This window comes from Ostrea edulis, chromosome 5 (assembly GCF_947568905.1).
Source record: "Ostrea edulis chromosome 5, xbOstEdul1.1, whole genome shotgun sequence".
Taxonomy (NCBI): domain Eukaryota; kingdom Metazoa; phylum Mollusca; class Bivalvia; order Ostreida; family Ostreidae; genus Ostrea; species Ostrea edulis.
In genome coordinates, this window is record NC_079168.1 from 14,121,590 (window position 1) to 14,140,066 (window position 18,477).

The following is an 18,477-nucleotide window of genomic DNA, read 5'->3' on the forward strand; positions in this document are numbered from 1 at the left end:
GATGTCGGCGACTTTTATTTTGTAATCAATTAGTAGCATCGTAGGTCTCTGAACGACCGACAATCGATCATCGGCGACAATCGTTTCATCACTACATCTAGCTACAGTTTTTGTTGAATTATTCAAAATTTAGGTGTATTTTTAAAAAAAATCCTTTTTTTTTCAAGCCTTTGGCATTGGGAGCAAGAGAGCTGATTTTGGAATGTAAGTAGGGTCAGAAAACACAATGAACTGGATTACACAGATGTTGGAGCAGACAGGTGTAACATGTATAGTGGTCACCCAGCCAAGTGCTGGTCACGCTCGATGTGTAATGTGTAGCGGTCACCCAGCCAAGTGCTAGTCACACTCGATGTGTAATGTGTAGCGGTCACCCAGCCAAGTGCAGATCACATTTGCTGTTGCTTAACTTACGTGATTGAGGGAGAGACTCTACCACATCACTAGAAAAACTAGCTCACTAGCGAGGCAATATAAGTTCCCTCTTATACTGTCAGCTACACAGTTTTAACTGTAAATAATAGATGTAGGTAATACCGAATATATACACTGCATCACCAATGCCAAAGGCCCGTCCGCGAAGCAAGGCTCTAAAGGTAACACGTATGTAAAAGAAAGAAGTCAAAATCAGCAAAAGAAAAGGAGATAATCTCTATATACGTTCACTTAAATTTTCGTGATCCATATGGGCGCCGCAATTTATTTTTTCATTACCTGCTTCAACAGTTATTTGTGTTTTATTTTGAATGCCAATAATAGAAGACTCTGACATGCAATTCGTAATTTAAACACTCAGTTTGTTCAAAGTGAATAGTATAATTATCATTGTAACAGATTTTAGCAAATAAATACATATAAAACCGTAATATGACTAAATAGATGAACGAGTTCATGAGTTTCTTTGAATAAGAATATACGATAAAATTACGGTTACTTTTTTACCATTTTGAATTTATTGGTTAATTTTGTTTAGTTTTAACGGCCTTTTTTTATTGCATACGGAATTTTTTATTGCTGTTTATAATTGTTTGCTTTGAAAAAGAGAAAAAAGTCGAGGCTAAATGTGACGTCACAATGCACAGTTTACGTCGCCTTTCGTTTTATTTCCCGCGTTCAATGAATAGGCGGATCCTGTAAAACTGTTGTCCCCATATAAACCCCATTAATATTGAGATGTTACTGGGTGTTTAGTGCAAGGAAAATTTCATTAAAAATATATATTTTTAAATGAATCATAATCTACTGTACTTAACGGAATTATGATTACCACTTGGGACACTCCAATGACCATTATATATGCTTCGCTCGGTCCAACGGTCACACCGTATACATATTATATTGTTTATCATTTTTGTAGCTGTAAGAAGTAGCAGACAGAATGAGAAATCTTGAGCTTCTGACCTATAGACACCTGGACGCTGGCCAGGATTTCCAGGGGTCACAATGTATTTGTATCGACTATGACTCTGGAAATATATACACTGCATCACCAAACTGCATTGTTGGCCTGTGTCCACAAAGTGAACAAGTAATCTTAATTTCAAACATCGTTCTGAATTAAAATATACTCTTTTTTGTTCCTGTATTAAGATTTTAGTTTTTTAATACACTAAAATGACACATTTCTAAATTAAATAGGTTATAGGAGTTGTAAAACTTGACCAGTGTGACGAACTGCCTCCAGATGGCGTCAACAGAATCGTGGGAATGGAATTCCTTGCTGACCAGCAGTCTGTATGTGTTGCCACAGATACTGGAGGTGTTCTGTTGTGGAATGTTTCATCTGGACAGGTTCAACTTTATTTGTGTATACATTTATATAAATACATTTCCAACTGATTTCTCTGTAATGATTCTTTAAAAGCTCCAATGTGTTAATTTCCCCATATACTACATCAACATTTCAATTCCTCACTGGCATGCCAATCAGCAATGTGTCATGATGTCAGTGGGCGGGGACTATGGAAATTAACATGGGATGCCCTGTGTATTTCAATTTGTATGAGGCAGTATTTTTGATATTTTCATTTTTATTTCAAATTTTGTATACCAGTAAACGTAAGTAATCACACTCTAGTTTGCTAGGCATGTGAGGTGATTAAACTATAGTAAAACATGATAATTTATGCATAACAGCAAAATTTCCAGATTTATGATAAAACTATTGTTCCGTTTTCTATGGAATGCCTGTTATAGCAGGTTATTTTTATGGGTTTCGGACTAAATCTACTGCGCAGTACAAATGTCGTTTGATTTGTGTTTGAATAATTTCATTGATGTGATTGTTTGTCAGGTTGAGAGTGTAGGGGATGTCAGCAGTGGTATCAGAGCCATGTCATGGAGCCCTGACCAGGAGATGTTGATTCTAGCTACCGGTGAGTACCGGCTATTACAATGTATAGCGGATATTCCCAGGATGTTGAGAAATTCCTGGAGGATTCATTGTAAATGAAGCTTCATAGATATGTCATCACTTAGACTTACAATGTACAGTGAACATTTCCACACATATATGCATGTCTAATTAACATTTGCAAGGAAATTATTATACCTCCGCAAACAAAGTTTAAGGGGGGGGGGTATATTGGAATCAGCATGTCCGTCTGTCTGTAGACATGATTTTGTCCATGCATGTTCTAAGAACTAGTGCATGGATTTTTTCTGAAAATCTGTACACCCATTACTCACCATATGAAGATGTGCACCGGGTATTTTCATATTGATTGGCCTATTCCACATAAACAGTATATAATCAAGTTACATTCACAGGGAGATTATTTATCCTGGAGACTTTATGTAAAAAATGCACTTATAACATTCTTCTCAAAGTGACTATCACGCTCACGGCAGATATGAATTTTAAAATGTTTGAAAATAAATTCTTGCAGAGGGTAGAAAATTGCAAAATGTAGACCAAACTTTTGTCTTTTGCCTTTTAATTGTGAAATTGTGAATTTATGAGAGATTTCATATAGATCATGATGTTTAGAAATTCTGGGAATATTCATTGCTAACGAGGTACAATATTTATTTTTCATAGGACAGGACACATTAATTATGATGACCAGGGAGTTTGACCCAATCAATGAAAAATCTCTTCACCCTGATAATTTCGGGGCAGGTAATAATCCCACATGTATCCATTTTGAAAAGTACCTGTACATCGTCATGTTGCTTTAATACCTTTACTAGTGAAAGTTAGAGTTTTAGTGGAATACATGAAATAGATGGATTTTCCTTGTAAGGATATAGATGTGTTAACAGCAAGCTATTTAAGATGTGAATGTCATCTTTATTTATTTAGCACAATTTGTCAATGTTGGCTGGGGAAAGAAGGAAACTCAATTCCATGGTTCCATTGGAAAGGAAGCAGCAAAGCAGAAGAAAGAGGTAGGGTTTAAAGTATTTTGATATCAGAATATACATTTTGAATTTTATTCATTTGTACAGTAAATGTTGTACATGTACATTAATTTCCCTTTTAGGAAGTTCACGCAGCACTTCCCTGGGATGACAAACAGCCAAGAATCAGCTGGCGTGGTGATGGACAGTGTTTTGTCGTCAGTTCAATTTGTCCCATTACATGTATGTGTCCATAAATAGATTTTGCTGTGGTTTTTAAAAGACTTTGGTGAATTAGAGAAATAAAGTTGTGTTGCTTTTCATGTTTGCAAGATATTGTGTATTTGAAAACAGAGATTCAATAGCTTTTATTTCTAAATACAATTCACTGTAGATAAGTATTGTTTAGTATTAAAATAAATAAATGTTTATTAAATATATATGTACATACAGATATACATACATAAATATCAAGGATAACCCATGAAAGCTCGAAAGCTTATTTCCAGTGGAGCCCTTTGATGCGTGGATATTGGCGTTTGGAGGTCATTATTGATAAGATATTTTAGTGTGAGAAAGTGCAATTTATGTTTCACCCTGATTTCCATTTTGGGTGTAAAGATTCTTGGTTTAGAGATTCTCGGCTTAGAGATAGGTGTCAGAATGGAAATGCTGATATTGTTTGCTTTGAAACTTTTGTGCAGCTACCAGAAAGCTGAGGGTGTGGAGCCGGGAGTTTGAGCACCAATCAACCAGTGAAAATGTGGACGGCGTCGAACAGGCTCTAGCCTGGAAGTAGGTCACACTTTCTACCCAAGTACAAAATACTTGTTTGAATTTTTTCACCTTTCTCTGATTCATGGAATAATTCTCTTACCTTTAGACCATCCGGAAGTCTTATTGCTTCTACACAGAGGCGGCCAAATAAACACGATGTAGTATTTTTTGAAAAGAATGGACTACGACATGGAGAATTTTCTCTGCCTTTTGGTGTCAAAGATGTGAAGGTATAGGCGTAATTTTCAATAAAAAAAAATTGATTATGTTGTGACAGAGTAATTGTGAAACACTACAGTGTGGTAGCCAAGGTAACTGAACAGTTGAACAGTATTAGTCTGGGTTTGATAGTGATGACACATTGTTATTGCTTTTATCAGGTTAGAGAGCTACTATGGAATACAGATTCTACTGTGTTAGCTGTCTGGTGTGAAGATCTGGTACAGGAGGGGTCAGAAGTTACCCCCAAGTCATACAGTAAGTGATGCAGGGGCACCAAAAGCTGGCCCAAGTAGGTGGAAATATCAAGTCACATAGTACATTCTAGTGTCAGAATTTCAACTGATTTTGTCAAATTGATCTGAAATTTTATAAAATGAAAACTCCTTGAGCCTTCAATAAATACAGTCAGTCAATACTCACAGTATTTTTTGCCTAGTGATAGATGTATTGTAAAATTACTAAGTGTGAAGTATTTTGAATGCTATTTTGTGTACCAAGGAGATTTGTATTGCATGTAGCCATTAATATTTTCCAGTTCAGTTATGGAGTGTGGGTAACTACCACTGGTACCTGAAACAAAGCATTAAATTTGATGAGGACAGAGTTTCTTCCCTTACCTGGGACCCAGAACATGCATATCGTCTCCATGTATTATGTCACAATGGGAAATATTTGCAGTATACATGGCACTGGGCCACCCATATGAGTAATGGTGCCCTTGTTGCTGTCATTGATGGAAGTTAGTATTTTGAATTGATAATTCTACAAAATAGCGTATTTGAAATGTAAAACTTACTCTGTGACCTGGGCAGAAGAATAATAGTATCACTGTTCTTTATGAATTGATGGCTTTTTGTGGGGCATACATTAGGACTCAGAAAAAGTGTATAGGATATACTATAACTCGGAATAAATGTGTGGTATATACATACATGTATTTGGACTATGTAAAAGTGTAACTACAGACTTTGAGTATTTCTGGAAACAATTACACAGATTCTGATTTTTAATTCAGGTAAATTGTTGATGACACCAACTCGACAAATGGTTGTGCCTCCGCCAATGTCAGCCTATTATCTACAATTACCAACCTCGGTGAATTTTGTATCATTTTGTTACCATGGAAATACTGATGATACTCTATTGTTGTTGGATGATGGAAGAGTTGCTGTCTACACTTTTGACAGTAGGTGTCTCTATAACAGTGAGTGAGTTACTGTCTACACTTTTGACAGTAGGTGTCTCTATAACAGTGAGTGAGTTGTTGTCTACACTTTTGACAGTAGGTGTCTCTATAACAGTGAGTGAGTTGCTGTCTACACTTTTGACAGTAGGTGTCTCTATAACAGTGAGTGAGTTGCTGTCTACACTTTTGACAGTAGGTGTCTCTATAACAGTGAGTGAGTTGCTGTCTACACTTTTGACAGTAGGTTTCTCTATAACCGCGAGTTGCTGTCTGCACTTTGACAGTAGGTAAAATTAACAAAATATGTACATGATTACTGTATTTTGAATTATGTTTACAAGATTTAGTAATTAGGTCTTTGATGTAATTGAATTGGAGATTGGTTCAGGGATTACTGTGGATTTACAGTAAGTGTGAACGAGATATATCGGCAATTACATGACGTGCTCCAGATAGTTCATTGGAAAGTCCCTGAGTGATTTTAAAGAGCGCTTTTGATAGGTCGGTTAAATTATAGGTAGGCGGTCCCAAGTATTTGGCATTATATTATCTCGTGCCTAACAGGTGTAAGTTTCACTATTTGATTTCAGTGTAAATTGCACCGTACGTAGCGTGAGATTCAATATCGGTTTTGATTTGACAACGGAGATTTGAGATTACGTTAATAAAATGTCTTGTAAAGTTTATCTTATGTATACTAGATATCTACATGTATAAAAGTGATGGGATATCTTAGAAAGAAAAAAATATAAGATGTCTTATAAAAGATACAAGATATCTCGTAAACTTTAGAAGATATAACTTTTATCAGATACCTTATAAATTTTATCTTTTAAACAGGAATAACCGTGTTATACTTATAATCCATCGCAGTATCAATAGGTATGGAAGGGAGAATACAGGGTGAAAAAGGCGAGCTCCGATATGTAAAGAAAAGGCAGGATAGCAATATCCCAGAATTCAAATAGTACTGAAAATTGAAAAGAAGAAAAAATATGACGGGATCGAAAATGCTGCGGGAAAAGGCAGGATCCACAGTTGCCTCTCTATCCCAATAAAAATTGAAAGGTTACTCCCTTAAATTCTTGTAGATACTTGTCAGTTTTAAGTGATCAGAAATTTCAGTACATGTTTCTATAGGCGATTTTGTCCGTTTAAGAACAATGCTTTTGTTTTGTTGTCTCTTTCACATTCGCAGTTTCCATATCGTTATTTTAAAATAAATCTCTCAGAGGATATTTTTGAAATCTTGCAAAGCATTGGAAAAGATCGATGTCGGAAAAATTTCTAAATTCAAATAGTTAGGGGGAAGAGGGGGTAAAAACTCGTAAGTTTCTGTCATCCGACATCCGTTACACGTTAGTGGGAAAAAAAAGACAACTGACTTTAAAACCACATAATAATACATTTTGATAAACATTTAATAGTTTCAATGTACACTTTCATTTGTTTTACTTGTTAATCGATTAGTTTCAACATACTTCATATTTAGTTTTGTATGGGGTGGGGGGGGGGGGGGGGGGGGGGGGGGGGGGGGAGGTGGGGTGTCTTGGTGAGAACTATGCGAACTCAGTTTTTTCTAACATTGAACATTTGATCTCGCCCCTAAAATAATTTGTCAGATTAAGTAATAAGATCAATAGATATTCTACTTCGAGAAAACATTTATTTTCAACACATGGCATGCTTTGATGTCTTTTACTGTTATATATACCCACATTTTCGTAAGAAATTCGGAAGTAACCATCGCTAGATACTGTTAATTGAATGAACAACGGCAAGTTCTGTGAATTCTAGCAAAAACTAATAAACCACAGCAAAGGTCGATTGTTAATGTTGCGATACTGGCGTACCTTTGAACCTTTATCACTGGTCCACCCCTAACTATGTCCATAGGAGTTTGAAATTTTATCAATAAAGTTAATAAAATGTACTTGATTGACCAAGCCATGAGCTATGGTCAATCAAGTACATTTTATTAACTTTATTGATAAAATTTCAAGCTCCTATGGTACTGTATGTCCATGATTGCGATCACCCGTTGTACGAACGTGACACTCGCTTCGTCAATATATACAGTATATATATATATATATATATATATATATATATAAAGTCTCTTTTTTGGAAGTAAAATACAGAAAAAACTCTAAACACTTTGTTGAAATATTTCGACCGTGTTACCGGTCTTCTTCACGAAAACACGACTGAAGAAGACTGGTAACACGGTCGAAATATTTCAACAAAGTGTTTAGAGGTTTCTCTCTCTCTCTCTCTCTCTCTCTCTCTCTCTCTCTATATATATATATATATATATATATAACTATAACTGACTCGGCCTAAATTGCAATAAAATCAGTAGCAAAGAAGTTTTCAACACTTAGTTCGTGTTCAGACCACAGGGGCTCGTCACGAATTGACCCTCTCTACTCTATATTTACATTTATTTGTAAATATAGAATAGACGATGTCAAATTTTAAAAAGACAAATATTTCGTGACGAGTCCCTGTGTTCAGACGAAATATGCTTCTCTTGGATTTTCTTTGCAGTTTCTTGAAAGTCATTTCCCTAAAAATTTCTCGCAGCTCTATAAATTAAAGACACCTTTGGTACATTGTCAGGGGTACAAATATTTCTTCTTAATAAATTTTGTCTGATTTCTCTATTAATATACACTTGATTTCTTTCTAATTTCATACTCGTTAAACTAAAGTACATCCGGTGTGAGCTTCGTTGGCGACATTTTCGATGCAAGAGTTCCCATGATTGACAATTTTATAACGTGGCCTTTGCGACGCCTAATTTCTTACTGATCTTACCATAATATAAACCCTCGGCATGTAATTTTAAAATCAACGTCATTGTTTGGTTTTCCCTTTTCGCAGTCTCTTCCATCGTGCTAAAAGATTATGTAATGACACGCTAGTGTAAAGACACGTGTGACCATCTAAAATTATTTTTATTCCCGCCCCTTTAAATATTGGTCCAATCGCAGTGATTGTTCTTTCCTTGATGCGTCATCATTGACAGATTTGTTTTGAAACCAACTATCCGAGACCTCGAAGGAACTTGAGAAGCTGAGTCGTTCACACTTACTGTAAATTCACAGTAAATACAAGCTTAAAAAAGAAAACTTGAAATGTTTTTCAATATTTTTTAATAGATCCTGTATACAGGGTTATCTGCATCCTGTGCTATTTTCGTCTTGTGATGTTTTCGCCCTGTATTATTTTCGCCCAGTGTTATTTTTGTCTTTCTATTCTTGCAGACGGTTTTGTCTGGTATTAAATTCGCCAAGATGCAGTTGTGCTCAAAGATAAATTAGAGAAAACTGTTTTGCTTAGTCTTAAATATGCCCACTGACAACGCGGGCGAAAGGCACGGAAATAAGACGGGGCAAATATTCCCCTGTATATAGTAGTTTTTGTCTTTTTAGACTCGGAAACAAAAGACGACAGTGTCAAATTGGATGGGGCAGGAGGGAACAGTTTTAAGACATGCTGTTCAACTCCCAGGCTTACAGGCATTTATAAGTGAGATGCATTCTTTTTTATTGAAATCGATTAAAATATCTTCCATCATGGTTAGAGAATATGCTTAAAAACTTCTAAAAAGTAATTATGATGATTTTTCAGTGTTTTGTTTTAATCTCTTTATTCTTTTGAATAAAAAAATTATTTTATCCACCAGCATAACAGGGTTGCCTCCAATATCACGACTGTCAAAGCTGGTTCTCCATGTGGTCTGGTACAACTCGGATCTGGTTCTTTTTTGTTGTGTGGATGCTCAAAGATCCCAGCATTCTACTCTGTACTCCTGTAAATTTGATGGTGAAAATCTGCTGGTCAGGTAAGTTTTCTGAAATATGATTGTGTGCAAATCAGACTGTGGGTCTGCATCGTCAGCCTAATGAGTAAATCCTACTGGTTTAATCTCTATACAGTAAACCATGGTTACAACAAACATGCTTATTAAAATGAATTCACACTTACAGCGAAGTGATTTCGTTGGCATTTTATTGAAGGTCCTTGGCCCCAATTTAACGAGCTAGTCAACATTTAGATCCAAAGGGAATATTATTTCCTAATGCTAACACATTCTGAGTTTAATTCCTATATACTGCTTGTCTTTTCACCTGAATGTCCTCCTTTATTATCTCTTGTATGGATATTGCATGTGATTGTGTGTCACATGGCCGAGTCATAATTAAATGACCATAATTATCTTGTATGGATATTGCATGTGATTGTGTGTCACATGGCCGAGTCATAATTAAATGACCATAATTATCTTGTATGGATATTGCATGTGATTGTGTGTCACATGGCCGAGTCATAATTAAATGACCATAATTATCTTGTATGGATATTGCATGTGATTGTGTGTCACATGGCCGAGTCATAATTAAATGACCATAATTATCTTGTATGGATATTGCATGTGATTGTGTGTCACATGGCCGAGTCATAATTAAATGACCATAATTATCTTGTATGGATATTGCATGTGATTGTGTGTCACATGGCCGAGTCATAATTAAATGACCATAATTATCTTGTATGGATATTGCATGTGATTGTGTGTCACATGGCCGAGTCATAATTAAATGACCATAATTATCTTGTATGGATATTGCATGTGATTGTGTGTCACATGGCCGAGTCATAATTAAATGACCATAATTATCTTGTATGGATATTGCATGTGATTGTGTGTCACATGGCCGAGTCATAATTAAATGACCATAATTATCTTGTATGGATATTGCATGTGATTGTGTGTCACATGGCCGAGTCATAATTAAATGACCATAATTATCTTGTATGGATATTGCATGTGATTGTGTGTCACATGGCCGAGTCATAATTAAATGACCATAATTATCTTGTATGGATATTGCATGTGATTGTGTGTCACATGGCCGAGTCATAATTAAATGACCATAATTATCTTGTATGGATATTGCATGTGATTGTGTGTCACATGGCCGAGTCATAATTAAATGACCATAATTATCTTGTATGGATATTGCATGTGATTGTGTGTCACATGGCCGAGTCATAATTAAATGACCATAATTATCTTGTATGGATATTGCATGTGATTGTGTGTCACATGGCCGAGTCATAATTAAATGACCATAATTATCTTGTATGGATATTGCATGTGATTGTGTGTCACATGGCCGAGTCATAATTAAATGACCATAATTATCTTGTATGGATATTGCATGTGATTGTGTGTCACATGGCCGAGTCATAATTAAATGACCATAATTATCTTGTATGGATATTGCATGTGATTGTGTGTCACATGGCCGAGTCATAATTAAATGACCATAATTATCTTGTATGGATATTGCATGTGATTGTGTGTCACATGGCCGAGTCATAATTAAATGACCATAATTATCTTGTATGGATATTGCATGTGATTGTGTGTCACATGGCCGAGTCATAATTAAATGACCATAATTATCTTGTATGGATATTGCATGTGATTGTGTGTCACATGGCCGAGTCATAATTAAATGACCATAATTATCTTGTATGGATATTGCATGTGATTGTGTGTCACATGGCCGAGTCATAATTAAATGACCATAATTATCTTGTATGGATATTGCATGTGATTGTGTGTCACATGGCCGAGTCATAATTAAATGACCATAATTATCTTGTATGGATATTGCATGTGATTGTGTGTCACATGGCCGAGTCATAATTAAATGACCATAATTATCTTGTATGGATATTGCATGTGATTGTGTGTCACATGGCCGAGTCATAATTAAATGACCATAATTATCTTGTATGGATATTGCATGTGATTGTGTGTCACATGGCCGAGTCATAATTAAATGACCATAATTATCTTGTATGGATATTGCATGTGATTGTGTGTCACATGGCCGAGTCATAATTAAATGACCATAATTATCTTGTATGGATATTGCATGTGATTGTGTGTCACATGGCCGAGTCATAATTAAATGACCATAATTATCTTGTATGGATATTGCATGTGATTGTGTGTCACATGGCCGAGTCATAATTAAATGACCATAATTATCTTGTATGGATATTGCATGTGATTGTGTGTCACATGACCGAGTCATAATTAAATGACCATAATTATCTTGTATGGATATTGCATGTGATTGTGTGTCACATGGCCGAGTCATAATTAAATGACCATAATTATCTTGTATGGATATTGCATGTGATTGTGTGTCACATGGCCGAGTCATAATTAAATGACCATAATTATCTTGTATGGATATTGCATGTGATTGTGTGTCACATGGCCGAGTCATAATTAAATGACCATAATTATCTTGTATGGATATTGCATGTGATTGTGTGTCACATGGCCGAGTCATAATTAAATGACCATAATTATCTTGTATGGATATTGCATGTGATTGTGTGTCACATGGCCGAGTCATAATTAAATGACCATAATTATCTTGTATGGATATTGCATGTGATTGTGTGTCACATGGCCGAGTCATAATTAAATGACCATAATTATCTTGTATGGATATTGCATGTGATTGTGTGTCACATGGCCGAGTCATAATTAAATGACCATAATTAAATAATGTGTGCTTTTGACCAAGAACCAGCCAGTCCAAGTAAGAGCATTTCAAATTTCAAAGTTTTTATGACAGCAGCCAGATTTGAGAGTACATTTATGATTAATTATGAGTGATTCGAAACTGGAAAGAAATACACATTAGGCAGTACAGTGAAACTTCTCCAAACCGGCCCCTCAGAAATTCGGTTCTCCCTGAATATCGGCCGATTTTCAAAGTCCCGGCAGAAATCTTAACATTTCCTTACAAAGAAAGTCTTACAAAGCCGGCCACCCCAGAAAACCGGACATTGGCCACATTTTAAAGTACACTTGTTAACAAACATGTGTAATTTACCCTTATCATACTGGCCACTTTTGAAGACAAGAAAATTTTGTCCAGAGGGTGATCAAGATTGTCCAGGTGTGCAAATTGACTGACTGACCAGGTGGGAAATTATCAACCGGAGGTGTGAAAAACACAAGTGGCCTCTTTAATGTCTATTGTTTACCTGAGCTGTCAAGGGTGTTAATTGACACCTAGCTTATCCAAGTGACCCTTCCAAATTCTGTACAAAATGTGAAAAACAGTTAGGAACATATTAAATGAATACAGTATCAAACGCCATATTGTTGCATCATTCTATCATATGGATATAATCGGTAGTTAATAAAGAAAACTAACCCATGACTGTTAATAATAATAATTAAAAGATAACTTAATTTTCTTGGTTTCCATAGACTTAAAATTCCTAAGAAATATTTAAATTACAATTTCATATTTATTACTGCACTTTTCAAAAACATCAAAACAAATTTGTTAATGATATAAGCGATGCATATAAACAGAGTTTTTATAGGTAAGAGGAATTCCAATATGACTCTGTGTTTTCTTTATGTATCGGAATCCTGTTATAGATTTTCAGTTTAGAATAAGATGATTTCAGTGAGAATATTTCTTGTTAATTACGCATGTATAATTACCTGTAGGTACAAGCAGACTAATTTGATCTCCACCGATAATTGATCATAGATCACCAGAAAAAAGGGAACAGTACCTACTTTGTGAATATTGAGATAAAATGTCTCTAAATGATAAATTCTTGGTTAACCGGCCACCCCTCCAAACCGGGCAATTTTTCGGTCCGAGAGCCGGCCGGTTTAGAGAAGTTTCACTGTATTCACAAAGTATGAAATTTTTAATGTTAGAATAAATAGAAATTTAATTTGCTTGGGACTAAATGATGGAAAGCAAAAAAATTCCTGAGTACTAAAAATTACAGAACTAATACTGTACTTCTAAATATAGATGAAGGTTATGAATAGTGATAATGATATCATGCTGTTCATTGTTAATCATGTTGTTCATTGTTAATCATGTTGTTCATTGTTAATCATGTTGTTCAGTGTTAATCCTGTTGTTCAGTGTTAATCATGTTGTTCAGTGTTAATCATGTTGTTCAGTGTTAATCATGCTGTTCATTGTTAATCATGTTATTCATTTTTAATCATGTTGTTCAGTGTTAATCCTGTTGTTCAGTGTTAATCATGTTGTTCAGTGTTAATCATGTTGTTCATTTTTAATCATGCTGTTCAGCATTAATCATGTTGTTCAGTGTTAATCATGTTGTTCAGTGTTAATCATGCTGTTCAGTGTTAATCATGTTGTTCATTTTTAATCATGTTGTTCATTGTTAATCATGTTGTTCATTGTTAATCATGTTGTTCAGTGTTAATCATGTTGTTCATTGTTAATCATGCTGTTCAGCATTAATCATGTTGTTCAGTGTTAATCATGTTGTTCAGTGTTAATCATGCTGTTCAGTGTTAATCATGCTGTTCATTGTTAATCATGTTGTTCAGTGTTAATCATGTTGTTCAGTGTTAATCATGTTGTTCATTGTTAATCATGTTTTTAATTGTTAATCATGTTGTTCAGCGTTAATCCTGCTGTTCAGTGTTAATCATGCTGTTCAGTGTTAATCATGTTGTTCAGTGTTAATCATGTTGTTCAGTGTTAATCATGTTGTTCAGTGTTAATCATGTTGTTCAGTGTTAATCATGTTGTTCATTGTTAATCATGTTGTTCAGTGTTAATCATGCTGTTCAGTGTTAATCATGCTGTTCAACGTTAATCATGCTGTTCAGCATTTGTATAGTACGGTGTACATTTGTATGTTGTAGTTCAGTCTCATTAAGTTTCATTGCTGGATTAACTTTCTGTAGTTGTATATTTTATTAGTGGGATCATTATTTCAGGTCCCAGGTGGAGGTTGATGGTGCAGTGTATAATATGTGCTGTGATAGGGAGTCAGAAGACTCTGTATTAGCCATACAACTAACGGATGGCTACATCTTGAAATATGATATTGGTAAGTAGAAATATGCAGCACTAATTGTGAATTTTAGTTTGAGCTGATTACTCGAGTGAGCTAATCTTATAAATTTTTGTCCAACATCTGTTCTTGTGTTTGTCTGCCTGTCTGTAGACAGGATTTTATTTGTTCTTGTGTCCGTCTGCCTGTCTGTAGACAGGATTTTGTTTGGACATGTCTCTCAGTAAAAGCCCATCACACTGATGCACTTATAATGTGATATTGTTTCAAATTTTTTGTCAAAATCAGTGAATAAAATGTATGATTTTATCTGTCGAAATTCATGTCAGTAGATGCACTGATTAAATATACTGAAAATTAGGTTTCCCTAAAATGTTTCATTAATTGCTTTGCTTCAAGGGACTGAAATGGTTATTCCATGGGAATTGAGTGGTGGAGAGGAGTTATCATTCCCAATACCTTGCCAACAGATGGCACTATGTACAATAGGAGAACAGGTAAAATGATTGCATATACTGTCTCTGAATATAGATATCAAATTTTCTTTTTTAACCCAGGAGCAAATTTTTTGTGGTTGTTTTCTACTTGGATTACATTGACATTTTTATATAAGATCAGTTTATCATGGACAAAGTGACACTTTTATGAAAATGATTAAAACAAATGGAAGGTCGACATAAGCAACACCAAAGTCTGAAGATAACGTATAAACCTTGATTTCGTTCCTGATTGTTTTCACAATTCTTTGTCTACGTCTGTTTACACAGTTTTAAATTCATCATATTTATGTCCATTATGTACATGTTAATGTCATCGCTAAGTTATATTTTATGGATTTGGCCAACAGTGAAAATTAATCTGCAGCAGAAATTTGGCTATATACTAGTACTGTACAGTGTTTTGAATTGTTATTATCTTTTTATGCTTTAAAAAAGGTATGATTTTCAAATGTGTGAAGTAATTGTTTGACTTGATCATGTATGTTCCATTTTATTGCAGAAAGTTGTGCTGGGACTAACAAATAGATACCGATTTTATGTTAACAACACAGAGGTTTGTACGAATATTAGATGTAAAGGTACAAATGTGTCACTGAAATCAATATGTTAACAACACAGAGGTTTGTACGAATATTAGATGTAAAGGTACACATGTGTCACTGAAATCAATATGTTAACAACACAGAGGTTTGTACGAATATTAGATGTAAAGGTACACATGTGTCACTGAAATCAATATGTTAACAACACAGAGGTTTGTACGAATATTAGATGTAAAGGTACACATGTGTCACTGAAATCAATATGTTTTGCATAGATATTGGAAAAACTCTGAAAACAATCTTGTTGTTTTTCATACAGGTTGCCTCAAATTGTACCTCATTTGCTGTTCATAAAGAGTTCTTGCTGTTAACGACACTGACTCACACTGTCCGGTGTATTTGTAGAAAAACCAAACTGGAAGGTAGGAAATATTGTTCATAAAATGATAATATACCTCTAATGACTACATTGTAAAAAGTGTGATGGTTGTCCATTTTCATTCTTAAAAATTTACACCTCACAGTGTTCTAGCTAGTTATATAATTTAATCTGGTAGAGAAATCTCACAAATGCACATACATACATGTATATCAGTAAACATAAATTATTTTCAGTGTATTTACATGGCCGTGTTCTCAATATTACAGTTTTGCTAGTTTATAAAACCAAATGTTTTATCAGTACAGGTTCCTCTCAATGGCTTGAAATTTGTTTTTGATTTCTCAAAGTGAAATGATGGTCTGAATTTTTTCTCTATTTAAATAAGGAAATTTACTCTTGATCTCCCATACTTCTGATCTCTCAAAGTGAAACTTGGGCTCCGTAAAACATATTTGATTGTTTTTTGCTCTTGATATTTTGACGGATTGGTAGCATATACACGCCATCAATCACTAGTATGATTGTTTCCGCTTGGACCTTACCTACATAGTGATGAATGCCTGGGGCTAGTCATCTTCGCTAGCCAAGGATGACAATATACGGTGTTGAAAGAGAAAAACCATGTATCGTCACCCTTGGCTAGTGAAGATCAGGACTAGTGTGGCGGTGTTGATTTGAATTACATGTAGTTGTTTACATAGGTGGCACAACACCTGTGCTACTTTATGGGGTAGATACCGGTAATTGTTTGATTTTCTGTTTTAACCATACACATGTATTTTGTTTTGGGGGTAGTTAATTGATTGTTCAATTGTACAATTTTAATGATGACCTGAGAGCTGTATGACACTGTGTGTTTTTTAAAAGTCTGTTTTGACTTGACAATGAGACAGTAATTTTGAAAAAAATTATTCAAAGACTTGCCAATGAACATTCTCATCCCTTGATTTTGTAAATGTACACTTCCGGTTACTATAAAATCTTAACCTTAACATTTGGACCTTTAATTTCTGGATTCAATCTCTCAAATTCTTGATCTCTCAAAGTTTTATCAAGGTCACTTGAACTTCAAGTTATCGAGAGTCACCTGTATGTGACTTAAAAACTAATGACGACAGAGGAGGAATTTGTTTGAGAATGACTTCAAGGGGATTATTCTTCAACAATTCCGATAAAGAGGTATTCATTTCTATTCTACAATGGTGATGTTTGTAACGTGTACAAAATATGATGATGTCAAGGTATAAAATATCCAATAAACCTCTTTGCACAACAGTGGATTTTTAATGTCAAGGAGTTTATTGGAGATTTAACACAGGCGTACCATGGTAGAATTGCAAATAACACGTGAAAGTGAAGATGGTACTTGGAATATGGTGCATGGTACTCATATCTGCAGTACCTGTAATATTTTGTCATTTTTCCAAGGATATTCTTTATTTTGTGAAATTATGAATTATTTTGTGTAATAGTGCTTTGGTATGGAATGCATTAGTAGAATTTGATAACTCTGAAAACAGTGGACATGTTCAGTTTTGTGTATCAGCGTGGTTAATATTAATTGTAGTCTTACCATCATTGTCTGATGGGAAGGCCCATCCTTTCGATGAGAGTATTCGGCGAGTGGAACGTGGATCTCGAATCGTGGCAGTGGTTCCAGATGACACGAAGCTGATCCTCCAGATGCCGAGGGGAAACCTGGAAACGATTCATCCTCGGGCCCTGGTTCTGTCAGCTGTCAGAAAGAATTTAGACGAGTAGGGTGCTTAATCTGTAAAACATTACCTTATCTGTCCATGTAACTTTATAAACTGCTATAGATACGCTAAATGTCTCCATTCAGACCACCTTCCTATGGGTATTACTTTAAAAATCATTCCTGTAATTGTTAAGTGTCCGAAGTGCTTTACGGAAAAGTATGATTATAAATCTGTTAATGTAAGCTGTCTATGCTCTCTACAGTTTTATGAATGGAATTGAAAAGCAACACATTTTACACGGAAAATATTGCACTGTTAATTTCTTTTGTAGGTTAAAATTCTTAGACGCCATGACAGCAATGAGAAGACATAGAATCAACGTGAATCTGATTTACGACCATAATCCTCACAACTTCCTCCTTAATGTCCGACTCTTCGTTCAGCAGATAAACAGTGTCAGTCACATCAACCTCTTTCTGACAGATCTGCAGTAAGTACATCAGTCCTTTATAAATCTGACAGATCTGCAGTAAGTGCAACAGTCCTTTATAGGTCTGACAGATCTGCAGTAAGTACAGTGGAACCCCGTTATTACGTTTTCCATTTTGTCACGATAAAATAACGTAATACCGGGGGCAACGTAATAAACGTTCCCAGTGAAATCCGTTAAAATCATCATTTGGAAATTGTATATTGTCCGTTGGTACTCCGTGAAGGGGTGTGTGAATATATCTTTACTGTTTCTTTGTTTAAAAGACTATGATACTTTGTTTTATTTACATCTTATCTTTAATGTCCGTAATTCTTCATGTTCTTATCCCTTTTCTTTATTTCGGTGTAGGATACATAAGGATGTTTTGATAAACGTTGCTTTTTCTGCATTCGTTTGGACCGCCATTTTGTTCAACTTTAA

The 18,477-nt window shown here is 35.0% G+C and overlaps 1 protein-coding gene across 3 annotated transcripts in view; it reads left to right on the top strand.

The window, feature by feature from the left end:
* Positions 1–18,477, top strand: part of LOC125652749 (putative elongator complex protein 1) — a 36,075-nt gene that overhangs the window by 1,186 nt on the left and 16,412 nt on the right. For all 3 annotated transcript variants that reach the window (XM_056166759.1, XM_056166758.1, XM_056166760.1), the window contains exons 2-20: positions 1,358–1,528; positions 1,639–1,791; positions 2,294–2,375; positions 3,041–3,121; positions 3,305–3,390; positions 3,486–3,585; positions 4,047–4,137; positions 4,226–4,349; positions 4,500–4,596; positions 4,877–5,080; positions 5,357–5,527; positions 8,965–9,061; positions 9,219–9,377; positions 14,364–14,476; positions 14,840–14,937; positions 15,440–15,493; positions 15,802–15,904; positions 17,432–17,621; positions 17,896–18,054. In XM_056166759.1, coding sequence (XP_056022734.1) covers positions 1,379–1,528; positions 1,639–1,791; positions 2,294–2,375; positions 3,041–3,121; positions 3,305–3,390; positions 3,486–3,585; positions 4,047–4,137; positions 4,226–4,349; positions 4,500–4,596; positions 4,877–5,080; positions 5,357–5,527; positions 8,965–9,061; positions 9,219–9,377; positions 14,364–14,476; positions 14,840–14,937; positions 15,440–15,493; positions 15,802–15,904; positions 17,432–17,621; positions 17,896–18,054 — 2,312 coding nt within the window. In that variant the 5' untranslated portion in view covers positions 1,358–1,378. The remainder of the gene's footprint in view (positions 1–1,357; positions 1,529–1,638; positions 1,792–2,293; positions 2,376–3,040; positions 3,122–3,304; positions 3,391–3,485; positions 3,586–4,046; positions 4,138–4,225; positions 4,350–4,499; positions 4,597–4,876; positions 5,081–5,356; positions 5,528–8,964; positions 9,062–9,218; positions 9,378–14,363; positions 14,477–14,839; positions 14,938–15,439; positions 15,494–15,801; positions 15,905–17,431; positions 17,622–17,895; positions 18,055–18,477) is intronic.